General features: G+C 46.5%; 1 protein-coding gene across 1 annotated transcript in view; it reads left to right on the top strand.

The window, feature by feature from the left end:
• The window catches only part of CAMTA1 (calmodulin binding transcription activator 1), a 225,276-nt gene that overhangs the window by 112,072 nt on the left and 86,380 nt on the right, over nt 1-26,824 (top strand). The window contains exon 5 of the mRNA XM_084220356.1: nt 2,040-2,111. Within this exon, the coding sequence (XP_084076482.1) occupies nt 2,040-2,111 (72 nt within the window). The remainder of the gene's footprint in view (nt 1-2,039; nt 2,112-26,824) is intronic.

The following is a 26,824-nucleotide window of genomic DNA, read 5'->3' as shown; positions in this document are numbered from 1 at the left end:
AGCAGCCCTGGGCCATCCCAAAGGGCAGGGGTCAGCAGATCTGAGTGCAGGAATATCCTACACCCACCTCCCCACAACCCCCACGTGCTGAGCTGCAGATTTTGTGTCACCCACAGAGCTTAACCCATTAATCTTGAAAATCCTCCAAAACAATGACACACAGATTTCCCAGGTTTCTATTTTTATCCTCAACTTTTTCTTATGCATTTTTACCCAGAAATTAATGTCGTTTTTATTGCTGTCATCACTCATTTTGTGTGCTGGGCTCCCAGGGTCTGTTTCACCCCTGCAGTGTTTCTCTGCTGCTGTGGTACCTCTCTGTGCCTGTGGGGACAATCCCTGCTGTCTCTCCAAGGCCAGGAGCTTGCTCAGTGTGTGGGAATCCTTCATCCCAGCTGCCCAGGTTAGGACATCCAGCCTCAAAACATCCATCCAGGGGAAAAAAAAAAAAAAAAAAAAAAAAAAGAAAAATTTAAGAAATCCCTTCTGTGCTCTGTGTGCTTTTTGAATTCTGTCAGCTGTTAAGATTTTTTTAATGGTCTGCTGAAATGTTGAGAAGCAGTTTCATGAAGGTGGGAGGCTTTTGTGTGATTCATTATTGACAGCTCTAGAATTATCTGTGAGACAGCTCTGGAGAGGGAGGGCAGAGCTCCCGCCTGCTGTGCCCCACGAGCTGCACAGAGCCCAGCCTTGGCTTTTGTTTTAATCAGGGCAGAGTTTCCATCGACTCCTCAGCAAATTGGGGTGGGAAGCAAGTCAGGGGGGGCTGGAATAGATTGATACAAATCTCACAAGGTGCTCCCTGGCTGCTGTGAGGCTGCTCCAGCGGCTCCAGAGCAGCTTTCCCATCCTCACTGGGGAGCTGGCTGGACTGGGAGATGCTGCACCTCTCAAGCTGCTCTCTGGAGTGGGGGGATCTGCTCTGAGTCAGCAGAACTGAACACTGCAGACCTTTCCATGCAGCCCCCAGTGCCATGTGCAGGAGTCACTGTCAGGGCAGCTGTTCTCCAACCCTCGGGAGGGATTTAAATGTTAAGCTTTTCTTTGGATTATTTTCTGCAGGGCTTTTTTTCCTCCTCTGTTTTTCCTCCCCGCATTTCAGTGTGTAGAATGTACCCTTGACACATTTTAAAAACATTATTAATCTTTGTCATTTCTGTTTTAAAAATAACTCAGTGATAGCAGCCAGTCCTTAAATCCTGTTTAATTCAGGCCGACCTTGTGAGCAGTGATCCTGGGGAGGGGGGACTGCTGCAGCCTCCCATGTGCTCACTGAGTGCACATGTCCAGCAGCACAGGCACCCCTCTGCACTCAGGATCTTTGCAATTAAAACCAGTTCTGTGGGTTTGGGTTGGCACTGGGCTTGGTTTCCAACCAAAAAGTTCTAACATAGTGGAAATGCGGGGTTTTTTCATGCAGAAAGAATTTCTCGGCTTTGCTGATTTCAGTTAATCAGAGAAGTAGAATTCACTTAAAAAAACCTCCAAAACCACCAAAAAAAACAACAAAACAAAACAAAAACCACACAAAAACCCCCAAACAAACAAACAAACCAACAAAAATAAAAAAAAAAAGAAGAAAAGAAATGAACTATATTTTGGCATTTTGCTGTCTAAAATATCTGACAGCAATTTCTCCAGTTTACAAACACAACATTTTCAGTTGAAATACCCAGGAGATAAACCATGGGAAAAGAGATGAACGTGTTGTATTTGCCAAAAAAATAAAAATACGATGGAGCAAAGATTCAGAGGCAGCCAGACCAGCCCTGTCGGTATCAAGGTGCTGAGCACCACGGGAGCCCCTGTGGCTCTGGCCACTCCAGGTGGGCACCCTTGGGTGGGGGTAGCATGGCAGGCACTGTTAGGCAGGGGCTTCTGTGACCTGTGTGTCACCAGCTGTGTGTCACCAGCCCCAGAGCAAGGGCAGAACAATCTCCTCCATTTGTGGGTGATGCTGCTGCCCCATCCCCAGCACGGCCTCTCGGGATGGTTCCTTCACTAACCTGACTCTGCTTTCTCTCTTTTTGTGTCCCCAGTGCCTGTATGGCTGCTATGTCCATTCCTCCATCATCCCCACGTTTCACAGAAGGTGCTACTGGCTTCTGCAGGTAGGATGACAATGAGTTCTCTCTCTGGGGTCACCTGGCCAAGCTGCTGCAGCCACATTCAGCTGCTGCCAGGGGGGATCAGCATCTTGTGTTTTACTGTCTGGGGGATTTTGTTTGTCTGGAAAGGAATTGGGTCTTCTTACTTGTATGTCTCTGTTTGGAGGGATTATATATTTTCTCTAGCAATATGGAGCTGATGCCAGTTCATGTGTTCTCTAAACGTGGAGTTGGCTCAAGTGAGACTTTCTGGAGGTTTCTGGTTGTGTTGTTCCATCCTGAAGCAAGGCAGGAGCCAGAGGAGTGAATGCTGCACAAGCATGCCATGGTGTAGGGAAAATATCAGCCCTGGGCTGTGCTTGCTTTGAGGAGAACCCTGGGGCTGTGTTTGAGTTTGGGGTGAACCTTGGAGCTGGCCCTGCACTGGATCTGCTTTCCTCCAGTGAGATATTTTGTCTCCAGGGAGCATTTGAAGTCACTCAATGATTTTTCTTCTGGCTGTTGTGGGAACAGCAAAGTCCCAGGAGGAGTCGAGCCAAATTTTCCTCTTAGTTGCACAGGGTTTGGGCAGCTCCCCTGGGGCTGTGGGGGTGTGTGAAGGATCTCATGTGGGAATTTGCCCGGGGGGTGTTTGCTGACCCCACCTTTGAGGAGCTGTTCACATTCTTGACTGGTTACTATGGTGTACAAAGTGGAAGTGATTTGTTTCCTTTCATTATGAAGTGGCACTTGACACATACTGTAAAAATATTGTTTTAAAGCTTAAACTCCCATGGTCTTGAAAACAAACAAGTCTGAGGAAAGTGACATCTGTTCTAGAAGAACATGGAAAATAATTCCTGTTTCTCCCTGGTTTTGCAATTGCACTTCCATATTAAAAATGAGGGCACTGCTGCTGTCACTGGGGCAGGACAGACCCCTCACCATGGACAATATCAAAGGAAAGACGCAGCAGATGTCACCCTCCTCTGTAATATCTGTGTGTTCTCAGCTCTGTTTGCATCTGTGGCATAAAAATGCTGTGTGCAAGGAAAGAGGAGATGCTTGGCTGCAGTGGTGGGAGCAGCACTGCACCTCACAGAGGAGAATTGTGGCTCCTCTGAACACAGAGGAGTGACTGCATCGATCCTGTTCTCTCATGGCTGCCCAGGCTGTGCTTGTCCTCCTCAAGAGCTCCTGGCCCCAAAGGTCACCTCTCCTCTTCATTTTTGAGCTTTGTATTACTTTTTCTCGTTGTGATGTGCTCCCTTGAAGTGCTGCTGGCCCTGGCTGCTGTGGCACTCAGCCAGCATCTCCCTGATGGGTTGCACTGCAGCACTGTAGGATCTCTGAGCTGTTCCCCCGGGTCTGGCTCTTCACATTCACAGGGTGTGCATCAATGTTTAGTCATTTTCTTTGCTCTGGTAATCACTTTTTATCAAGAGGATGGGAAGTACATTTCTTAGAAGCCTATTTATAAAATGTGCTGCGGGACATCTCACTGTGGCTGTGGTAGACTGGTATTCCTCAACAAGGACATGCTGTGCCTTGGCTGTGGGAGGAAGAGGGGTCTGTGATTCATGGCAGCATCTCCAGGCACTAACGGGCATCCTTCAGTCATGCGCTCAAGGTTATGCAGGCAGCAGAAAGGAGCTGGCCAAGAATAGATGACACTTCCCTATCTCTGCACACTGCTTGTGTTCAGCTGCATGGTGAATTCAGGAGCAGAGCAACAGAAGGTGTTTTGTGCATCTCCTTCAGAAGCTTTCACTTCAACAGCACCGCTAAATGAGTTTGATATTCAAAAATAGGTATAGCCTATGTGTAATATTGCCTATAGCAATGTGTAATATGTTTAGCTTTATAGTTCACTGAGGCACATGGGTGACTTTCCCTTTTTTTGGGGAGACATGCAGCACCTTCCTGGGACTCTCTCTGCTCTCTCTGTGCAGTGTCTGGTCAATGGGGAGTAAATGCAATCAGTCTGTGATGCTGTCTATGTTTTATGGGATGATCTTCCTCCAAATCCTACTGTCAGGTTAGATGTTGATTAAAAATCCCCACAGAAATGTTCTTGATCTTTTCTGTCTCATATTTTCAACATAAAGGCCAGGACTCAAACCAGCCACAGGGACTCACAGCCTTTCTCATGCATTTACACAGCACTGTAGCCATTAATTATATGATGTCCAATTTCTTACTTAAACAATTTTGTGTTGTCATTTATGATTGACATGATGTGCCTGCTCCCTGCAGACTGGTCAGAGGGATGAGAAATGAGAACCAATCATCTGGAACTGCATGATTCAGTTTTCTGGGTCTCTGCTGGAAGTTCTTAGGCTGTTGGCAGAGACTGTGGTGCTGCCAGCTGTGGCTGGGGTCTGCTGCATAAGGCCTCCACCTCTCTCTTCTGAAGGGGTTTCACATTTTTGAGACATTTCAAGCTTTCTTGATAAAAGATTTTAGGTGCTGCCTTACCCCAAAGAGCTTTAATATTTGTAATAGGTGCTGTAATTGCCAAGCCAGCATTGACACGTTCCTGCTGGACATGGTCCAGACCTGGGCACTGGCAGCCTCTTGCATGGATCCTCTCTTGGCCACTCACACTTGGGCCTGAATGAAGAAAGCATGCCCAAGGTGGTGGTTTCCTACATTTAGTTCTCATATTTTTCTTTTGATTATCTGATCTCTAGAAATATGAGATCATGCTGAGTGACACAGGCAGAAAAGAAGATGGGGATGAGGACATGGGTGGTCTCTTCACAGATTGCTGGGGAATACCTCAGTAGAACTTCATTTTTTTATTGTTTTTCATTATCTGCTTGCTGACTGTCTACAGTTCACTGAATGTGGAGCAGCAGAGCTGCTGAAATATTTTCTGAGATGTGGGTGATGGCAGGTCCCAGCCTCCTGCAGAGGCTGTGGCACAGCTGTGACTCTGAGTGTGTTGGTTTGTCACTGTCAGGACTCAGGCTGCCCATGTTAGAGTTTCAGCATACTACCAGATTTTGTGTCAATGGAAAAAGAAGAAGAAAACCCCCTGTTTGTACTTGTACTGACTAATGGAGGGAAAATGTGGATTCTCAGACATGGATGATTTTCAAACACTGGCACAGCTGAGCAGGGAGATGCAGCACTCCCTTCTGTGTGTTGGAATTGGCACCTCAGGAACTGAAAATTAATCTGGCTGCCAGGCTTCTGGGCAGGCTGCTGCTTGCCAGGGTTACAGAGGCTTTGCCTTCACCCATGGACTGTGATGGGCCCCTTGCTCACTCCCACTCCTGTGCTGCACAGCTGCAGATGCTGAGCTGTTAGATGCTCATCGTGTCCCACCTGCAGCAGATACTGATGTCTCCTTTAGTGCTATGGGGATGGGAGGGAATACATTTTTTAAAAGTGTTGCCCTTTTTCTTAATTAAGAAGTACATAAACTGTGCTATAGGATCATGCTAAAAACTTGTAAGTTTAGACCTCTTGGCCAGTTAAACAAATGAAGACTAACAAGCCTTGGAGAGAGGTAGCAGAGAGCTGTTTCACACTGCACATGTTAACTGCTCACTGAATAATTCAGATTTGGTGCAGAAGAGTGGCAGTGGCACTGTTCTGGCAGGTGAGCCAAGGAAGCAGAGTGGGATGCAGGCTGAGCTAGGCAGGCACAGGGACACAGCAGAGCTCCACAGAGCCCTGTTGTAAATCCAGTGTTTGCAGTAATTGCTGAAATGTGATAATCCAGTTCTCTGGGAGCCTGGGGGAAAACTGCATTTCATCTTTATTGCTCACACACTCACAGGATGCTCCCAGCAGCCATGGAAGCCATGGAATATTTCTCTGTAGGGTAGGAAATGGCAGGAGAAAGTCAGGAACATCAGCAGTCATGGCAGGTGTAATACCCAGGCAGGATGTCTGCCACAGAAGGAGCAAGTGGGAGATGCTGGGGGGCACTGGTGGTGGGCAGTATTTGGGTAGTGGTATTTAATTACTGTTCCTGTGGTTCTGTATGCACCAGCTGTGCCTTGCAGAGTATGTGTAAGCACTGATTGAATGTCAGAGGCTTTTGCAATATTCTCTCTTTACTCTGTTTTTTTTTTCTGAATTCTTTCTTCTGATACACTTGAATATTCAGCAGTTTGTTACTATGAGTGTCTGCACTGATGCTTGATGCCCCCTGAGTGTGTTCCCTTCCTAAAATATATCTTGTCTGAAAGCTGTGGGCAGAAAATATCAAGACCTAAAACTCATGTAAAATGTTCTACATGACATCTGTCACTGTCCTGCATAAATTTGCTGTTTGTTCTATATTTTTTGTCATGGTTTTCCATTATGCCCTAAACAAGAGGAAGCCCTTTCCATTTATTTTTGATAGCACCCCGTCAGAGCAGCATTTCCCTCTCTGATCACTTGTGCTGTGCTGTGTCAGCAGCATCTCCTGCCTCCCTGGCTGGAGCAGCGACAGACAGCTTGAGGATTTGGGGCTTTTTCAACATAAATTGGAAGCATTATAATCTCATAAAATTTCTCAAGACTTTTGCTTAGTAATGGGTTTTTATTTTTCATTTGGGTGAAATAAAAGTGGCTGGGCAATAAAGCACAGAGAATGCTGTGCTGCACATGGGCACTCAGCTGGGTCCTGTGTGTTGGGGGGTGGGGTGTGAGTGAGGCCTCAGCCCAAGGAGCCTGTGCATTTTTGCTAACAGGGTTATGAACTGTTGCTGCTATGCTGGCACCCGTTCCCAAAGTGTGTTTTAGCCTGTGTGATGAGATGAAGTGGTGTAGAAATACAGCAGAGCGTGGTCTGAGGTACTGAACCACCTCCAGTGTGGCTGCACATCCCAAGCATGCTCAGGATACAGGTGGGTGTTCACAGAGCAGACTTTTGGTTCCTGTTCCCAGTGCCCTGTGTGCATGTGGAGCTGTGCTGGAGAGGGGACTGTGTTTGGGGAGCCCAAACAGCAGTTCCAGGAGAGCAGAATGCTCCTCTGTGTTGATTTAGCTCTGAGCTGCAGCAGCAGAGGTGCTTTTGGTACCAGAGGCTGGCAGGATGCAGCAGTCAGTCCTCTTGTGTTATCACTTGGCTTCACAATGCACAAGCATTTTCAGAGGATGAGGAAGTTGTGGATACCCTTTTCATGCTTCCTTAACATGCCTTTGGCTTGATCTCTCTGAAGGATGCTCTCTTCTTTCCCTCCTTTCATCTTCTCACCAGCTCTTCTGAAGACACCATGCTTGTTGCTGTGTCCCTGCTGCTGCAGTCTCAAGATTTCCGATCCTGTTTTTCAGGGTTCATTAAAGATCTGAAATACTCATGGATTTGGTGGAGCTGTTCAAAAATTATTGCTCAATCCAACTGAAATTCCAAGGGTTCTGTGAACTCTTTTGTAATAATTGTCCAGTTTGGTTTTTTTTGGTTTTTTTTTCTCTTGAAAGAGAATTTCAGAGAAACTCTGTAAGAGAAGCAAAGGGTCCTGTGCATCCTGCTCCCAACCACCCTGTGGAGTGTCACAGAGAGCACAGCTTGAGTGCTGCTGGAGGAAGGACAAACCCTGGGACTCTGTGTGTTGGGACAGCCACCTGCATTTGGTGAAAGTAATCAGGATGTTGCTTCCAGGAGAAACATTTTCCACATAGACAGAAATCTACAGTAGATAACATTGAGCTGTGGCTTGGGCTGGACTGTGCCTGTATCTGCCTGGATCCCCATGAACCAGACACTCTGCAGGGTGGGTGAAGTGGGGCTGTGAGAGCAACAGCACGAACCCTCTGCTGATGTTCCAGCGAAGGGGAGGCAAAGAGGATTACAAATGAACTGGTGTGTCAAAGGCTGGAAATGTTTTAGCAGCAGTGCTTTATCTTTTGTAATGTTTTTATAAATTATTTATTAACACACTTGCTGCATTTTCCTGAGAAATTGGGTGGAAGAGCAGAATGTATAGATGGCAGACTATATTCCAGAAGAAAGACGCCTGTGATTAAAAAACAATTTCCAGCCCTTTCAAACACATAACTTTATTTTAGACAAGCAGGCTTCTATTTTTGTACTGCTCTCCACCATTTTAAAGAAAATCCCGGATTCGTTCCCTAGATATATGAGGAGACTGACGTTAATGCCAGCAAACTAAAAAGCAGTCAGAGTGCTTTAGTTGTTGCTTAAATAATCTGTTGTCATTTATAGAAGGGATGCATTTCCCAAACTGCTGGGGGATGTGCCTGGGTTGCTGATCAAGAGAAGTTCTGGCAGGGGCGACAGAGAAAAGGCCAAAATGTGTCCAGCTCCCACAGAAACAGAGAACAGGTTTGGTGCTGTCAGCTCTGGGTGGAAATAATGCCCTATTTGCCCTGGATGCCTGACCTAGGGGAGGGAAAGCATTGGTGGAAATAATGCCCCATTTGCCCTGGATGCCTGACCTAGGGGAGGGAAAGCATTGGTGGAAATAATGCCCCATTTGCCCTGGGTGCTTGAGCCAGGAGAGGAAGGCATTGGCTCTGTCCCTCCTTGGGGGCTGCAGCCCTATCATGCACCACAGCATGGCTGGGGGGCAGCCACAGAGGGCCTGCTTGTGCCTCAGTGAGAACAGGAGCTCCTGCCTTACCTAAAATGAGTTTTGCCCATGTGGCTGCAAAGGGACCCAAGAGCAGGGGTGGGTTGGGAGCACCTGGGGACCCTGTGAGAAGCCTGCTGTCAGTGGGGAACACCAGCATCTCAGCAGGGACACCAAGCAGTGACACCACTGGAAGCAGGATTATTTGTGCTTCAGTGCCCACCCCTGTGATCTCCTGGGAAGACCCCACAGGGTGGGACTGTCATCCCTGTGATCCTGCTCTGGTTCAGGCCAGTGATGCTGTCACTGAGACATCCTCACAGCAGGGATCGCAGCCATGCGGCAGCACAGCCCAGCTGGAAATGAAATCAAACCACAGGCTCCAAGACACTTATTAATATGCTCTGTATACTGAGGATTAGGCTTTTGGTGACACTTAAATTGAATTCTAATGCTATTTTGAAATATATAATACGCTGAATTTACTTCACCTCAGGTTTGAGTTAATGGTTTATTAAATTATGCACCTTGCAGTAGTGAAGCTGTTTCCTGGTGTAGGACACTGAGCCTTGCAGGAGCAATGCAGCAATTCTGCTGAGCTCACCCACGTCCTCCCTGGTCAATTATTAGGTCTGCAGGTGTCGATGAATGTATTATAGCGTTGGCTGGAGTTTCACCCTCACTGGAGAGTTATAATTGGGGCTTGAGTTGGGAATTCTGTAGTGAAGCAAATTACAATTTGAGTTTAGAGATCTGGAGTTTGTTCTGGCGTGGGCAGCAGAGGACTTGAAGCAGATGCTGCCAAGGCTGAAGTCTCTCTTTCTAATGCAGGATATTTTTTTCCTTTAATATGCAGTGTTTTGGCCTGCAGTGAGTTACCTTTGTATTTTATTTGTTAAGGAACAGTTTTTGTAAGTGTTTTGGATAAATCACTTCCCAGGTGCCTGCAGGTTTGAGTGCTCTTCCTTCTATCCTCTGCCTTCGTAAACGTCTCGCTGATTACCCTCGTTGCTTTTATTCTCAAAATAATCTTTCATTTCTGAAGGAGTCTCTACTCCCTTTCTATCAACTGGCTGCCTCAGCTGTCACTGACGTCTGCACTGCCCTGGGTTAATGAAGCTGTGATGCCTCTTGTCTCGCACTGCCTCAGTGGTGTGAAGTGAAGACTCTCCATCCCTGTCACCTCCCACAGCTGCCACCTGCATCCTGCCACCTGATTCCACCTGGGACCCATCCCTGCATCCCTCCCTCCACACCCATGGTGATGTTGTGGGTCAGACCAGTGGCTGTTGGACCCATGAATGCGTACGTGGTGCACTGCCCTTCGTGGAAGGCAGTAAAGGTTCTTAAAAAGAGCCCCAAGTTCATGGTCTGCGCTGTAAAATGCTGTGCTCACCTCTGAGGCTGTGGAAATGGGGTGCAGGGACCACAGCCTTAGTCCTCTGTGAGATCATGGTCTTCTTCAATGTATTAATGGAGGGGCAAAAGCCAGAGGAGAAGGACCAACCTAAATGGCTTTTGCTTCTGAACAGGCAGCATTCCTAAGGGGATCATTTTCTGTGTCAAGGAAAAAGTGCACAATTTTTATCACTGTACATTTTTGCCATCAAACATCAGCTTTGCCTCGGTTCCTCGTGCTGCCGTGGGGCGTGTACGGTACAACTGTCTGCTGGCTCGTGCTGCTTATTGGCCATGGGCAGCAAAGAAGGCATGACAGAGTGAAATAGAGGTTGAAGTTTTTATCAGTTTAAGTCACTGTAAAATCTCTTCTTCCCAGAAAAGTAGATTTCCCAATAATGTAACCAGGACAAAATAAGTGTGTGATTCAGTGTGTCTTGATGCTGTTCTCCTGGTGGTATGGCAGAAGGGAATGGCTGCTCCCAGTGCTCCCCATGGTACTGGTGCTGCCCTGCCAGGGCAGTGGGACACACACCCCTGCCCTTCTGCTGAGCTCTCAGCCATTCAGCTGAGCCACCCCAGGCACTTCCTGCTGGAGAAGGGAGAGAGGAGCTTGTTCTCCCTGGTGAATGGTGAAGATTTTTACCATTCTTCAATTATCTTTGTTTGTGGAACTCCTCAAAAGCTGGCACCAACAGCTCCATAATCACAGTCTTTTATTTCTGAATGCAGAGCACTGGTGTTTATTCCTCTCTCTAACTTAGACTTGAGTCACTTTCTGTAGGATTTTGCTGTTCTCAAGACACAGCACTGGTGTCTGAGTGTTCTGGGGTGCAAGGACCTTGTCAGGTTGGTTCAGCCAAGCATCTCAGAGTTTTTCAACCCCTGTTGACCAGCCCAGATGCACTCTGTCTGGTTTTATAGTGTCCCCCTGGAGATACCTAATGACTTTCTGAAGCATACCAGTCAAATTTTGCTCATCTCATGCTTTTGCATTTCCTTGAGCTGTCCTGCTGGGAATTTGCTTTTTATGCCTAGTGTAAAACTTTATAGGAAAAGGAATCCTCATGGAAAATTCATCCCCTCCTTGGCGTGCAGTGGAGAATGGAGCCACAACATCAATTCTGCCATGAACAGTTTGAGCAAGGTGCAGATCCAGCCCCAGCTCCTCCTGCAGCTCTTGGCACTGGCACAAAGAGCTCCAGCCTCAAACACTGACTCGTTCTTTTGGGTTTATTGAACAATAAATCCATCACAAAAATATGCAGGAAGAAAAAAGGAATGCAACATCTCTCAAGGTCACTGGTTCCATGGAGGAGATGTGACTGCGTGGTGTGTCCTGTGACACAGCAGACACACAAGTCATGGGTTCCACTTCCAGTCCTGTAGCCATGTCCTCTTTTAATGAAAAAAACCAGCAGATACATCCTGTAACCTGCTACCTGTGCAGTTTAGCACTCTGATAAACAGTAATTATAACTATTATGGGATGCCATCTCCTCTCTGCCATTTATTGACCTTTTCTTCAGGGTAATTTTCTTCTCAGGGGTCCAGGTAGCTCAATATCCAAGGAAGAACTGCCATGTGAGCATCTGGGCAACACAGCCACCAAGACCTGCTCAAGGTGCTTGATTTTAGACTTGTTTAAAGTTTATATTATAGTGACAAATCTGGAAACCTCTGAGAGAAGAAGTTTTTTCTGAATTCTCATTGTAGTTGTTGGAGAGAGAAGAAGTTAAAAGTGTTGGGTGCTGGGATGCTGCTGAAAGGAGTTGACTAAAATAGCTTTTCTGTTTGTAATAGCATTTCAGATGCTAGAGCCTTTTCAAGCTCAAAGTGACCTGAAATCACTTGTACAGTGAGAAACATCATCCTTCCAGGGAACTAGCCCCTCATTTTTGGGTTTTCTTGAATCAGACAGGAAATTCCTTCCAGATTCAGAAAATAATTTGATCAAGCAAGTTTTGGAGGGGCAGCTCTGAATTTGGGAGAAGAGGCAGTGTCACATTTGAGTTTTAACAGCATGAAATCATGTGAATTCACATTGTCAGCTAAGAATATCAAAAATTTAAAATTCACCTTCTTCAGAGCTTTCCTCTATGTGAAGCAGACCTAAGCATTGCCTTCAGGCATGGCAAGGAGGAGATGATGTGTCCTCCTCCCCATCATCTTCAGGCAGAGCATCCCTCCCCATAGCTCCCCAGTGCTGCAGGGACTGGGGCTGTGTGGGCTCCAATTCCCACCCTCCCACTTGGGTTCCATGGGAGGAGGGAGAGGATGTGGAGTGGGCTTGATTAGAAAGTGCTTTTGCTTTTTCTCCTGAAGGATGTTTGCAGTGAAAACTGTACGTGAAATTTATACTCCTCTCATATGATTCTGACTGGTTTTAGTGCACAAATTCTCAGAAGAAAATGTATTCAATAAAAATTTGATGTGGAACTATAGCTCAGCAGAATCTTTTTTAGGAAATCCAGCTCTGGGATATTTATTTTGTATCTAGTTTCAGTTTTAGTGCCTATTCCTCCTGCAGATGCCCTCGTTAGCCTGCTAACAGCTCCTGAAGAGTTCAGCCCCTCTCCTGCCCTCATTCTGGGCATTCCTGCAGTGCCTGTGGGGAAGGTTTGGGGGGAAGCCCAGCTGTCTGCAGTGCTACTTAGGGCTGCTGCTGTTGACTTTTTCCATAAACAAATCCTGCTTTTTGTTCATGAGGAATGCAGAGGGCTCAGTTGAGCAAGGGGCTGAGCCTGAGGCAGGTAAAATGTTGCCAGGCTGGGGGACAGTGATGTGCTGGGGGACAGTGATGTGGTCGGCAAGAACGTGGTGTGCTTGGTTTGTAACAAGTCTGCTGGGAAATAGTTTCAGCAGGAAAATGCAATCATTCTGGATTTATTCTCCTTTGATGCTCAGCTTGCAAAAGTGGACAGCTTAGGGGAAGTAGGAAAGGAATCCAGGAGGGCCACAATGAAAATTGCAGGGTAGATCTGTGAGCCCCCAAAGCTCCTTGTGGGGGAACAATGTCCCTTTGGGCTGTGGCAGGATGTGATCCTGGCATGGCTTAGTGTTGGTGTGTAGGGGAGAAGAGACAGAATTCTTTCCAGGCTTTGGAGCAATTGATAGTGATGAGTGAAATCTTCACTGGCCTCCTAATTTCCAACCCTTGTTCCAACAGGTTCCTGTTTCTTTCCCAAAATTCCAAGCAAGCAGCACTTCCTGAGCCAGGTTTGTCCCACTGCCTCCTTCCATCTGGTGCTGGGAGCAGTGTCCAGGGTTGTGGTGCCTGAGCAGGCACAGAGTCACTCTTCAAACAGAAATCCCAAGGCTGAAGCCTTTGCTCAGTGTTTCAGGGGCACCAGGAATATCTCAAACAGGTTTCTGGTCCACTGCCCCCTGAATCACCACCTCCTCAATGCATTTTAATGCAAAGCTGGAGCCTCAAGGCAATCGAGGGCTTTTTCCTAAGGTTTAGTGATAAACTTGTGTCTCCTGCGAGTGAGCAATCTGCTGCTTCACCACTTCCTTCAATTTAGAAGGGAGTACACTGAAGCCCTCTTGCAAAAACATTTATTGTATCCAGCAAAACTGGAGGGTTTGGGTTCTACTTCTCTCGTAAATTTTTTTTCTTTACTTCTAGTGTTCTCATATCAGATTTTCACTGGAAAAATACTACCCAGAAGCATGGAAAATGGCATATGGCTCCATGAAATATACCCCCATCTAGGATACACCATGTTTTTATTTTGTGACAGTCTAAGATTCAGTGCTTGGCCTAAATATTGTGGCATCCTATTTTATTTTTGAATTGTTGGATGGACTAGACACTATAGCTCATGGACAACACTACCATTTTTCCCTGTGGTTTACCCTTTTTCTAGATTACTGTCTCTTAGTTTCAAAATGGAACAGGATTTCTCCCTGGTTTATAAATTAGGGCCATATTCCAGCAGCACCCAGTAGTGCTGCCATATTTTAGATGGTGTCAGGATTTCTATTAAAAACCTTATTTTTCAGAGGTTTAGAGCTGAGCCATAAAAATTGGCTGTGTGTATGTATAACAGCTGCAGCTCTGTCATGCAGAGGGGGTGCTAGCATGTAGCTCCTGCAAGCAGAACAAACCACACTTCCCACATGCATTTATACATAGAGCTCTGTAGAATTGTATTAAAACTCAGTGTAAGGTTGTGCTAAGTTTTTATTTCAAAGTTAATTGCTTGGAAGTCAGGAGATGCTCCCTTTGGCAGGGGTGTGGGAGAATTCCCAGAGGGGTGCTGGGTCTCAGGGGGTTCTGATCTGAACCAGATCTTGAACCAGAGCTGTGAGACAGGACACAGCCTCTCTCTGACTAGTGGATCTGCTGATGCTTTTTACATACCTGGAGTGATAAGCTTACTCAATAGCTAAGCCCACACAATAAAAATTGGCCATAAATATCTCTGTTCTACCAAAAAGGACCCTGAGAACAGAATTGCACCCAGGCTGTAGCTCTGATAATATCTACAAGCCTAACGTGGATCTGAACGTGTGTCATGGGTGGGTTTTCTTCTTGTGTTGACGTGTGAGTAAGATACCAACAGCCTTTTAATAGCCCTGCATAATGCTCACACCTGCTGCAGTATAATTTGCTGCATTTCTGCAAATAAGCTGGAGGGAGTGAAGAATATCATCCCACATCCTGTCAGAGGAGACAAACTGGCCCTGCACACAACTGTGGGGGGGTCTTTCCACTGCAGCTCCAGCAGCCACTGGGGTGCTTGAGGTTTGCTAACACCCAGATAATGAAGGACACAGATTCAAGTGTCAAAAACCAAAAAAAATAACCCCAGACATTCTGCAAGTCCTTGAGAACCTCACTGCAGCTTGATGCGTCTTCTGTGACATTTTGGCTCTCGCTGGCTTTCCATCTGCAGGAGTTTTATGTCAGTGTCAGACAGGCCTGTCTTTAAGCTCATGTTTTTCTGTGTGATAAGGCATTCTGACCTTAAGTGCTGTTGGTCCGTGTTAATTCTCACCTCGAAATTCTGCCTGGTCAGATCTCTCAGTGCTGTGGTGGTGAGCACAGCACAGGCTGGTTCTGCTTTCAAACTCTCATTGAATTCCTGCCAGGAGCACATTTTTATCATCTTCTCCCCAGGTGCTCCATGGTATTTTCCCATATGAATTCAAACCTGGGCAGCAGCATTGTGTTGGCAGTGTAAGATGTCACGACAGGGCGTGTGGCACCATGGCCAGGGGGGGGTTGTCCCACAGCTGACCCTGCTCCACCTCCCTTCAACGTTAGCAGAGCTCAGCCACGTTCATGAACACACCTGCACAGCCTTGTTAATTAATATCATGTTTTACATTCTATTTTAATAAAGCCTTTTCATTACAGAGCTTGTTCCCATGGTAGGATAAATTGAAATTCTTTGTGAGAGCATTATAATTAAGCTGTAGTGCAATGGGTAGGGATGTGTGTGTGGATACAAATTGAAAGAGGAGAAATTTAGGTTAATGGAGGAGATTCTTTACTGGGAAGGTGGTGAGACACTGGAACTGGTTACCCAGGGAGGAAGTGGGTGCCCCAAGCCTGGAGGTGCCCAAAGCCAGGTTGGACAACCTGGGATAGCTGACCCTGCCCATGGCAAGTGGGGGCTGGGACTGGATGGTCTTTAAAGTGCTTGGACCCTTCCAAGCACTTAACTTTCTTTGATTCTGTGATTCTGTGTGTCTTGCTTAGGAAGTGTCTGTCTTAAGTGTCTCAACAGCAGGCAATAGCAGCAAGCTCAGGCAGCACTCCTCTGCCTTGTGCCTCAGGGGACTTCTGCCCCCAGGCACTGTTTCAGCCTCAGGTCATATTTCACAGGCTGGAGAGATGGAAAACAACCTCTCCAAGGCAGCAGCTCCCCAGCTTTTGGCTCACTGGGCAATTGCAGCTCTCAGACATGCCTGTGGTGGCCGGGGCAGCAACAGGAGGCAGGTTTTAATGCTGAGGTTGCTTCTGCAGGTGATTTATTCATCATAGGCTGGAGTTGGGAGCTGCTTCCAGGTGGGGATGGAGCAGGGCCTGCCACAGGGAACAGCTTTGGGGCGTTTCTTCAGTTTAGTGTAAACTACCAAGAGTGGCAATACAGGAGGTGAAATACTTTGTTATTTTAGGTCTGTTGTGCCTTGCTCCTGCAGTTTAAAAATCAATACACCTGGTGCATCCACAGCTGTTCATGATGGGTAGAGTTGCTTTGATGAGTGTAAGGAAACAGGGGTTCACCGTGGGGTTAGAGCATCCCTGTTCAGAAATGCAGTTCAGCAAGAGGAGGCAATGAAGTTGTGTCAGAATTACTTGAGAATTTGGGAACAGATTTTTATTTTCTCTTTGACAAAAACCAAGGTTTATAAAAGGAGAGAAAGCTTGCCCGGGAGGGGTGGTTGAGTTCCTGCTGCCAACCTCAGGGAGGTTTATTTACGAGTTGTGCAGCAAGGAGATGGAAATGCTTCATTAGCAAGCAGCAGTGCATGCTAGCTGGAGAAGATCCTAATGGAGTAAATTAGGAGGGAAACATCTGTTGCTTTCTGTTTTGGTTTTAGTGCTCAATCTGGTGCTAATCCTGGCCTTTTGTGACCTTTTTATATGTCCCCTCGTCCTAAATATGAGACATGTTTTGTTCATTAGTTGTGGATGTGTTTTGCACCTCTGAACAGAGTTCATCTCTACCCTTGAGGAGAATTTGTTTCCTTCTTTTCCTTCCTTCCAAAGACCTTGCAGGCAAAATGTTAGAGATGGAGGGAAAGGAGAGGCAGTAAAAGCCTGAGCCTGGCAGAGGAAGATGTGTGTGTACATGTGCATAGATATATAAGATGCAAAGTTATGCCTTCTTCCACCATTTGTATAATGATTTTATCATTAAAATATGACAGCTTACAACTGAAATTTTAAGTCTTGATGGTTTATACAAAATTCATGGCATGTTCAGGAAAAAGTATTTCTCGCAGCTACATGTATAAATAGCCAGGTTTGATGCAAAGAGAGAGGTGGCATGCAGAAATTTCCTTCCTAAATCCTTGTTTTTCCACCAACTGATATCTTAGTGGCAGACACAGATCTGCTCTGCTGCTCCACAAAATCTGAGGAGCTCCTTTGTCAGCAGGGAGGGAGACAGGAGCTGGTGGGTGCTCTGCAGGGAGCTCCCCCCTTTCCAGGAAAGGGGTCAGGAGCTGGTGGGTGCCCTCCAAGGAGCTCCCCCCTTTCCAGGGAAGGGGACAGGAGCTGGTGGGTGCTCTCAGGGAGCTCCCCCCTTTCCAGGAAAGGGGACAGGAACCAGTGAGTGGTCTCTGTCTGGAGCATCGATGCTGCAGGTCTGAGCTGCTCAGCACCAAGTTTGCATTTGCAGAGTTTTGTTCAAGGCTTAAAACACTTGCTCAGATTAATGACCAAAAATGTCAAATGTGTCCGCAGCTAATTATTCATTAGATGCGTAATTAGTGTGAGATGATCATGACATTTTACTGTTATTAATTTTTATACCCCAATAGGAATTAAATCAGGCTGCAGTCACAGAACAACAGTTGGAACTGGCACTGGAGATGCTGTTGAGGAGCTGGAGGATGCTCCTGCAGCGCTGCCCAGCTCTGAGGGAGCCTTGATGCTCCTGCGTCTCCTGAGATCAGCTCTTGACTTCCTGTTGTATTTCTGCTCTCAAGGGAGGGCTGCAGGATGCAGGCAGCCAGGCTGAGCCTCTGAAATACTAAGCCTAGTTGGCTCCATTAAAGGAATGATAAACTCCAAAAAAGCAAAGCCAAACGTTTTGGGCTCTGTTCATCAGAGACTGGCGGGTTTCTGGCTTTGTTGTCTTTTAATACCCCAAGAACAGATGCAGGTTGACAAGTGGCATCAGCCAAGGGACTCAGCTTTATAAGTTTGTGTTGAAGCAGGCTTGGAAGTAGCCAGCTGAAATCTAATTTGTAGCCAAGTGGAATAAATTGGAACTGATAGTTATTCAATTAATGGCATGGGCAGCAAGGTGAGGTCTCCTCTCAAAATAGCAGAATAAGGTTTCTCCTCATGGAGGTTTGGGAAAATGGGGCACAGCACCAGGTTTTCTATCAAGTCCAGCCATTAATCATCTGAGTAGTGGGAGGGAGATGTGATTATTATAGAGAGGCTCAGCAAAACAGTTGGAGTGAGCACTTCCCAAAATGGTGTTGGAATCCAAGCCTGATCCAGTGGACATGCCCTGGAGCCTGCCTGGAGCTGAGGATTCCCTGGGCAGCGTGGCATGCCCCAGTACCTCAGTCCTGCAGCAAGCAGCAGCAGAAGCAGGGCTGGGCTGTCCTCTGCTCTTTGCTCCCCCAGGCACCTGTGGCATCCTGGGCACTGAGACTCAATCTCTTCTGTCACTCACCTGCTAAAGCAGAGCTCCTGTCACATCTGAAGACATTGTCTTTTCATGCTGAGGAGTTCAGTAAGAGTGGGCAATTTGGGTGTCTTTTTAGTGCTTTTTGTGCTTCTGGGGATGCAGATGGGGGGGTTGACTCATGCATTCACCAGACTTTCTGCAAACTCCTGTGGTGTGATGGCTCAGATCTTGGGACAACTGCACAGACCTTTGGATAACTGCACAGTGATGAAGCTGCCACAGTTGTCTCTACCACAAGCAGGCCAAGAAATATAGAAAGGCTTTTTTGTCTTTAATCAAAAGAAAAAATTCTTCCTATGCAAATGATGTCTGCAGTAATATCAGTGTTGCCTCAGGTTTGCACAAGCTGAATGAAAGAGAAGCTGAGTTCATGGTTTTCAGCAGAATGGTTTTAACTTTTATCAGTTCGGTATGTAAGAAGGAAAGCAAAACTCCTTTTACTTGGAAAAATGGAATCCTCTGGTTGTATTTCAGGACAGACCAAACAAGTAATTTAACTGAAAAGTTCATGTCAGTTGGAAGCTGACTAGATCCATGTGAACCATGGCTGTTGGAGTGGAGCTGTGGGACCTGTGCTGCGCTCTGAGCTAAAGCATTGCAGCAGGACACAAGAACTTGTGTGAGGATGTGGTCAATCAGACTTGTTTGGGTTTTGGCACTGAAACTGTCCTGGCCACTGGGAATGGGTACAAGGGGAAATTTATGCAGATTAGCTCAGGTATGGAGCTTATAGAGCCACAGAGATGAGGTCTAAACTATGAAACATTTCTCAAGTTGTAATGCAAATACAGTCCAACATCTGTGGCCTTTCATTAAAAGCAAAATTACAGGAGTGAGATTTCACTCAGCAACACTAATTTGTGCCTGTGAAATTATTAACAATTTGATATTGTGGCTTTCTCATTATAAACTTCTGTGGGAAAGGAGAATTAATTTTTCTGTGCTGTTAGAAGTTGTCAGAGGAGATCCCTCTCTTCCTGCGTAACCAGATCAGAAATTCCTCACGTATGTGGGTTGACCCTTTCCCTCTGGGGAACACATTAATTGAAGCTGCACTCTCATTAAACTGGTGCTGCAGGAGAGGAGTGTAAAAATAATGCAGAATAACAGTGGCAGGCCTGGAGGAATTTGTAGGAATGTTAAGCAAGGAAGAGGGTAGTAATACATAAGGTGCTTTCGGATGGGGACTGTGAAGAGGAGGCTGCTGGTGGCAAATCTTTTCCACTTTTATGTAGGACATTTTTCTATAATCAGGACTATAAGGACAGTCATAGGATCTTCTTATTGCAGCAACATCTCAGCCAGCTCTAGGTATGCAAGCTCTTCATCATCCTGCTAGGAAGCAGAAGGTGCACCAGGATGAAGAGTGGCTCTCTCTCTGCGCCGTACCTTCTGGTCCCTTTGGAGCCTATTACCATGGAGCACCTTCCCTTCTCCCCCTTCTCCCCAGCAGTGCCAGCTCACACCTGACAACACAGCAGGGATGAGTGGAACACAGACCATTCTCCTTTTCCCATTGCATGGCAACCTGTTATCCTTGACTTAGATAAATGTCTGCTGAGAGAGAGGCGTGAGTTCAGCTCACCAGACCCATCTGACAAACCCACCACGTTTCTGGCTGGTTTGGGTTTTACTGATGAATGCTTCTCCCCACTTTCCTTACATCACACACAGAGCCAGCGCCTCAAATGTTGTTTTCCTGGTGAAAAGAGCTGCCATGGGGGAGAAGCAGGTGGTGCAGGAGGGATGGGGCTTTGGGTGCTCATGGCTGCTCCCTCTGATCCACAGGTGATGTGCTGAAGCCAGCCTGCACATCCTTTCACCAAGCCATTTTCACTTAGTTTGGGACACCATGCTGCCACTTCTGTAAAAAAAAGGTGCAGCTCCATTGTGAAGAAGACATCTTACATAAATCAGGAGATGAGAAAAGATGCAAGAAAGCTTCCCTAGTGCTGACTGCTCATGTTACCATGGCTGATGGCAGATGCCCATAGAGATGAGGAGGGGTCTGGAGCATCTCTCTTATGACCTGAGACTTAGGAAGCTGGACTTGTTTAGTCCAGAGAAGAGAAGACTGAGAGGATATTACATTAATGAGTATGAATGTCTCAAAGGTGGATGTCAAAGAAGGGTGCCAGACTGCTTTCAGTGGTGCCCAGTGACAGGACAAGGAGCAATGGCCATAAACTAAACCATAAGAAATTCCACCTCAACATGAGGAAGGACTTCTTTCCATGGAGGGTGGCAGAGGACTGGAACAGCTTCCCAGGGAGGGTGTGGAGTCTCTCCCTAGAGGCATTCCAGACCCACCTGGATGATTTCCTGTGTCACCTTCTCCAAGGGACCCTGCCTTGGCAGGGGTGTTGGATGGGATGATCTCCAGAGGGCACTTCCAACCCCAACTATTCTGTGATTGAGTCTGAGATTTACAAGTTGGACAAGACCTGTGTTCTCAACAGTGCTCCATCCTACCAGTCTGAAGCAGTAATGATGAATGGTTCTCTTTGGCAGTGCAGTATTGACGGGGCAATTCACTCTGCCATGGTTGTGCTCACACAAAAGCTCGGGAGAGCTCCCAGTGTTCTCTCTTTAATATTGCATTGATGGCCTGATGGGTTCTTGCTGACAAAACTGCCACAGTTCTTAATATCAGCCTGTCTGCATTCATCAGATGCAAAGGTTTTCCATCCTGTTGGGCTCCAGAATAGCATTAGATGGCAAATGGAGAAAGTGTAGGATGCCAGTATGATAATTTTTTAATCTAATCCCCCATACCAGCGAGTTGCTGGTGCTCTGATGACTGGGAGTTGTGATGCAAAGCAGAGAAATGCTGGATGTCATTTTAGTGATGCATGTGGAAATGTATTTTTCAATATTCTGCTTGTGTCCAGCTGCAGTGCTAAAAAACCCTCACGGCCTGCACAGGTCTTGCGTGGTCCCTGGGGTGAAAATGCTTCAGGAACATGGAGCAGTCCTTGGAAGGAGCCTCAGGTCCCACTGAGCATCCATTGCATGGATTCAAAGGTGGAGAATGTCCATGGTCAGCTCTGCCACTCCTCAGGAGTTCCTGTCTGCAAGAGCATCTGTTGCTCCTTGTAGAGACCGTCCTGTCCCTCATGGAGGCAATGCTGTGTGTCCCTGTCAGTGTCCAGCTGTGACATTCCTGCCCCACACTCAGGCCTGTCCTGCTGGGAACCTGGGACAGGATGAAGCATTTTACTTGGAGCTATGGTCTTCTTCAGGATAAACATAATCCCATGGTGTAAACATCAACTCCATGTGCAAGGACTATTGGCTGTGGCTTCCAGTAGCAACTGGTGGATCTTGCCACTTCCTTGCTAATGGGAAACTCATCAGTTTGTCATGGCAGCTCTGGCAGAATCTCTTTGAGGTTGCTTTGGAGTAATATTCAATATTTTATCAATCATCTGAAAGGAATTATAAAATCATTACCTGCAAGTTTCATCACCCCTTTGATTTGTGAAGTTTTGCAGGGTAATAAATATTGATGAACATTGGTCACAGAAATTAATCCAAACATGGTGATTAGAGATGGGTAGAGCTGTCAGCACATGTTTGAGTTGAAAAGCAAGCTTTTGCATAAAAAAGGTGAGAGAAGAAGGCTTGCAGGGCAATGAATGCTGCTGTTCTGGGGACATGGGGACACTGTTCAGTTCTGTGATGAGCAGTGCTGACGTGCAGCCAGCCGTGGTCCTTTTGCTTTAAAGGTGGGAAATGACAGAGGTTTAGAGGAGAGATTGTGGTGAGAGGACAAAGCAGCTCAGAGAGGCAGCCACACAGTGATTTGGTCACAGCCTATTAACTGCACTTGCATTGAGGCAGTTGCAGCAGATAAAAGCTCAACAAGAGACAGACTTCACAGGGTCCAAGTCAGCAAAATGAAAACTTGCACATGTGTTTGCAGTGTGAATGGAGAGTGTAGTTACCAAGAGAGTGAGAGCTTTTCTGGGACTGTCCTCTGGAATGTGCTGTGTGTGGGAAGATGTGTCCTGCTCAGCCAGGGTCCCTGCTGAGGACTGGAATACATCTGTGTCACTGTGCTGGGTGACAGGATCAGTGTGGGCACTGCTATTCCCTGGCCTTAAAAGCTAGAAAAACAGGAAAAGAGAGGAGTTTGCAGGATGAGCTCTGCAGCTCTTGGAACCTGCAGGTCTGCAGGGCCTCTGCCCAAAGATCCTACATGGCAGGAGGGGCCTTTGTGAAAGAAAGAAAACTGCTGGAATTGCACATCTGGGATGCTGGTGGGGGTGGGGGTGGGTTTGAGGCAGCTGTGCTGGTGACCCTGCCAGACCTGGCATCAGGAGTCTAGGAAATGTACCCATGCTGCCTATTTAAAAATAAATAAATAAATAAAATAGAAATCCATATCCCAGCCAAACAGAAACCTCTCTCAGGAGGATGCTGCCAGGGCAGGGCTGCTGTGGTGATTTGGGGCTCAGATTTGAGAGGCAGTGAGACTTGGGACTGCCAGTCAGCAGGCAGGACAGTGGCTCTGTCATGAAGAGGGAGGAAGCAGGGCTGAGAGGATATTTATGTGTGAAAGGCTGTCAGGGCTGGAAAGATGAAAATCTGTTGTGCTCTCCCAGGGCTCCTAACTTTCTCCCCTCCAGGCAGCTGGCAGGATTTCTCTAAATATTTGAGATGGTAAAGGGCTTAAACTGGATTACTCCTGGACATGAACAATTATAATTGTAAATGCACCATTATCTGAGCACTCTCCTGATGCTATTTTGGCACTGATGTGTGACACAGTGACAGGGAGGGTGTGATGGTCAAGTGCAAGGTAAGGAGAGCCCTTCCCTGGGCCCTCTCTGCTGGCTTGCAGCAGACCCACCCTCCCAGCAGACATCCCTTGCAAGGCCTCTCGTTCTCCTTGTCCCAGATTTGCAGGAAGAGCTCCCAGATGCCTCAGGCTTCAATAATTTCATTGAGCAGCAACTGTATTTATTAAATGGCTAAATACCCATTAGGAACAAGGATAAACCCAGTGCATTTTGCTGTGTATGAGTTTCAGCTGGAGCTTTCTGGACCTGAAAATAGTTCTAAAAAGGCCTGGTTGGCTTTTTGAAACAAAGCTCAGCATTCTGGTTTTTTTCTGATGGATGTCAGAAAACTGAGGGTGCTGGTCCAAGGTGGAAGAAACACAGGGCAGACAGACACATGCAGACAGAGTTGCTGGGGAGGAGCATGGCAGCTTGAAGTGTGAATGACAAGCAGAAGGAAACTGTGAGAGCCAGCAAGTGGTGCCCCTCTCTCTAGAGGGGGACACTCTGGCAGAGGGGACAGCTGAGCCTGTCACAGGCAGGGGCACTGTGCCCACTGTGCCCACTGTGCCCTGGTGTCAGCCCCTGGGGAGGGTTGAGGGGCTGAGCAGGGCAGGTGCTGCAGCAGCAGCAGGTGCCCCAGGAGCACTTTGCCTTTATGGTTTTGTATTTGAAGGGGATGGGGTGTTAAAAGAACCTGATGTTTTTAAAAACCTTTGTATTTCCTCGTTGTCTTTAACTGGTCTGAGTGATTGGCAGGGTGTTGTTAATTGGGAAATCAGTCTGCTGGGGACAGAGAAAGATCCTTGCTTGTGGCAGCAGAGGCTGTGCTGGAGGAAGGTATGTCACACAAAATCATTCCCCTTCCTGAGCCAAGAGGTCATGAATTTACCTCCTGCCTGGCTTCCAGAGAGATCCCTGAGTTCCTGTCATGCAGAGGAGAACAGATCAGAGGATCTTCAGCAGGAGCTTTGGGGGACTGGTGATATATGAGCCTCTTAAATGAGGTGTTTGCATATTGTGGTGTGGGAAGAAGGTAGCCAGTAATCACCCCCCACACACTCAGCATCTCTCTAGCCCCTGGGAAAACAGCTGCCTTCCATTCCCAGCAGTACCAGCCATGCATCTTCCATGTTCCCTGCCTGAAAAGCCAGGAAAAAGATTGCATGTGTGAGCATGCAGCATGTTAGAAGAGACCATCTACTTGTCTGAAAAGCTTTGCAAAAGCATCTGATACAATTTTTTCCTATGACTTCTGTTGGGGAAATGAGGTCAAAGTTTAGCCCTGTGATGAAAGAGCTTTCAGCACCATGTGAGGCTTAATTGCAGATCTTTAATTAGCTATCCAGCACTGCTCATTCCTCAGCAAAGGGTGTCACTGGCACGGATAGCACAGCAGGAGAGCAGCAACGTGGAGCCACCAGTATTTAGGTTAAAGCTCAGCCCACGTGCAAGATAGAGTTCCCTTCACAGGAAGAGTTGATGGGAACAAAGACAAGACACCTTCAGCATGTCCCTTGAATATCTGCTGATCTCTGGTGCCTTGCTGGGTGTTTGAAAACGGTTTGAAGTTAAGGTGTCGATAAAATGAAAGCTTCATAAAACAATGCCAACAAAAATAAATGAAATCCTTTTATCTGATTCCTCGCTGGTCCCCTGAGGTTCATGAAACATGGGATGGGGGGACTGCAAGGTCATCTGCAGAGTAAGCTGGAAAGGCTTTTTTTCTCTCTGCATGAGCAGCTAACTGGAGCATGCCAGAGAGTGTTTACGGCAGGATTTTGGCTTCACAATGGATTAAAAGATTTTAAAATCCATCTGCAGAATATCTTGAACTTTAGGGTTGTTGTGTGCTCAAAATAACGTTAGTCCTTTAATGTTTGATGTGCTGGAAGCCTGGAGGGGAATCAAAGGGTTTGAAATGGTGGGAGAAGGGGAGATAGAGGAGGCAAAGTTTGTCTCTGGATAGAGCTATTGCTCCATCTTTTTGGGGATTCATTTGATTTGGGAACCTCTTTTTAAATCCATACTTCATCTGATTCTCATAATTATTCAGAAATATCACCAGAATTCATTCCAAAGTCCCAAATGTGTTTCTGCCTGGCAGAGTTAAAGAAGTGGGTAAGAGAGTGAGTCAGCATCTTCCAAAGGGTCCTGCTGCCATGGGTGCATCTCCCTGAGGTGACCCTGGGCTGTGGAGATGTCCAGCACTGTCACCCAGACCCACTCCAGGACAAATCCAGCAGCTCTGGCAGGTGGGGAGCACAAAGCTGAGCATCTTGGCCTGAGCCAAATCACTTTTTAATTGCCTCAAGGCAGACATGGGCTGCTCCTCCCTTTAGTGAGAATCACACCACAGTTCTGCTCAGCACATGTGGGTGATGGGCTCCCACCAGCACAGGCTCTGCCACTGCTTTTGGTTTGTGCTGCTGTCCAGCTCAGAGAATTAATTTTCAATCCAACAAGATTGAACTGTCTGAGCCCCCTCCTGCCCCTCCAAGCAGGTACTGAGGAAAGCTCTGCTGACACAGAGAATGCCATCACAGTGATGCACCAATTGTCAGAGAAATTTATCTTCTCTTAGTCCCCACTTCCTCTGTTTGTTTTCCTTAAAGCAAATGGTTTGATTTTATTTTTTTTTTTGGATGTGCAGCCAGAAAGGCCTGGAGGACTTTGACCCTTGTGGCAGAACATCCCTGAGCTTTCCCATGTCTCAGTGAACAGGCAGAAACCTCTGAGTGTGTTGTTATGGCAGATTATTGCCCTGCCATCTTCATTTAAGTCTCATTGCTACAAAAAAAGCTTTCAGAAGCTCCTTGGAGCTGGTGACAGCTGTGGCAGCTTTTACTATGGGTAGTGGCCATTTCAGACAGGTTTGTCACTATTTTTAGGTGGTTTTTATAGGGAGTAATCCAGTTAATGGCATAATCTGAATCTTATCAGTCCCTGGTGTTTATTTCTCTCTGGGCTTTTTCCATTTTTGTGAGTGTTTGCTGTATCTTTGCACAAGTTTTCAGCAAGATAGCAAGAGGAAAATCCAGGATGTGGGACCACCTCAATGTCAGGTGGAGCAGCAGCATTCAGTACTGCTTCACACTGTAGAGCCAAGGCAGAAAATGCAGGGAGGACCATTTTTACTGACTAGGATTACCAAGGTTGGATGTGTCATTGTAAAATGTGAGATCAGAAAAGGCAACTATAATTGAAATTTGCTGTGTAGAAAAATACTGGTACTCTGAGGAAGCATTGAGGGTCAACACAGGTGGTTTGCCAAGGCTCTGCAAATTGCACTCTATTGACTCTGTTGCTTAACTTTATTTCTAAGTTAATACTGTAGAAACAAATCTCTTAATGTTCACGTGTTTGCACCACTCTTATAAGGAATATGTGTCTTTGAAATTGCAGGCAATGTTATGGTAAAATTCATTATTACAATGTGCACAGGGAAATTACACTAATATAAACATTTATGTTAGGGTGTAATTGTTGAAATTTCAGCAAGTCATTCCAGTTTAGTGCCCAACCTGTAACATGAAACACTTCTCTGGTCACAGCTCTTTCTTGCTTATGGGACCAATAAATGAATTCACATTTGCAAGTTAGATAAACCCTTTGAATGTATTATTGATGCA

Source organism: Fringilla coelebs (genome assembly GCF_963513975.1).
Source record: "Fringilla coelebs genome assembly, chromosome: 22".
Taxonomy (NCBI): domain Eukaryota; kingdom Metazoa; phylum Chordata; class Aves; order Passeriformes; family Fringillidae; genus Fringilla; species Fringilla coelebs.
Note: the sequence above shows the minus strand (reverse complement) of the source record. Positions and strands in the feature narration are given on the sequence as shown.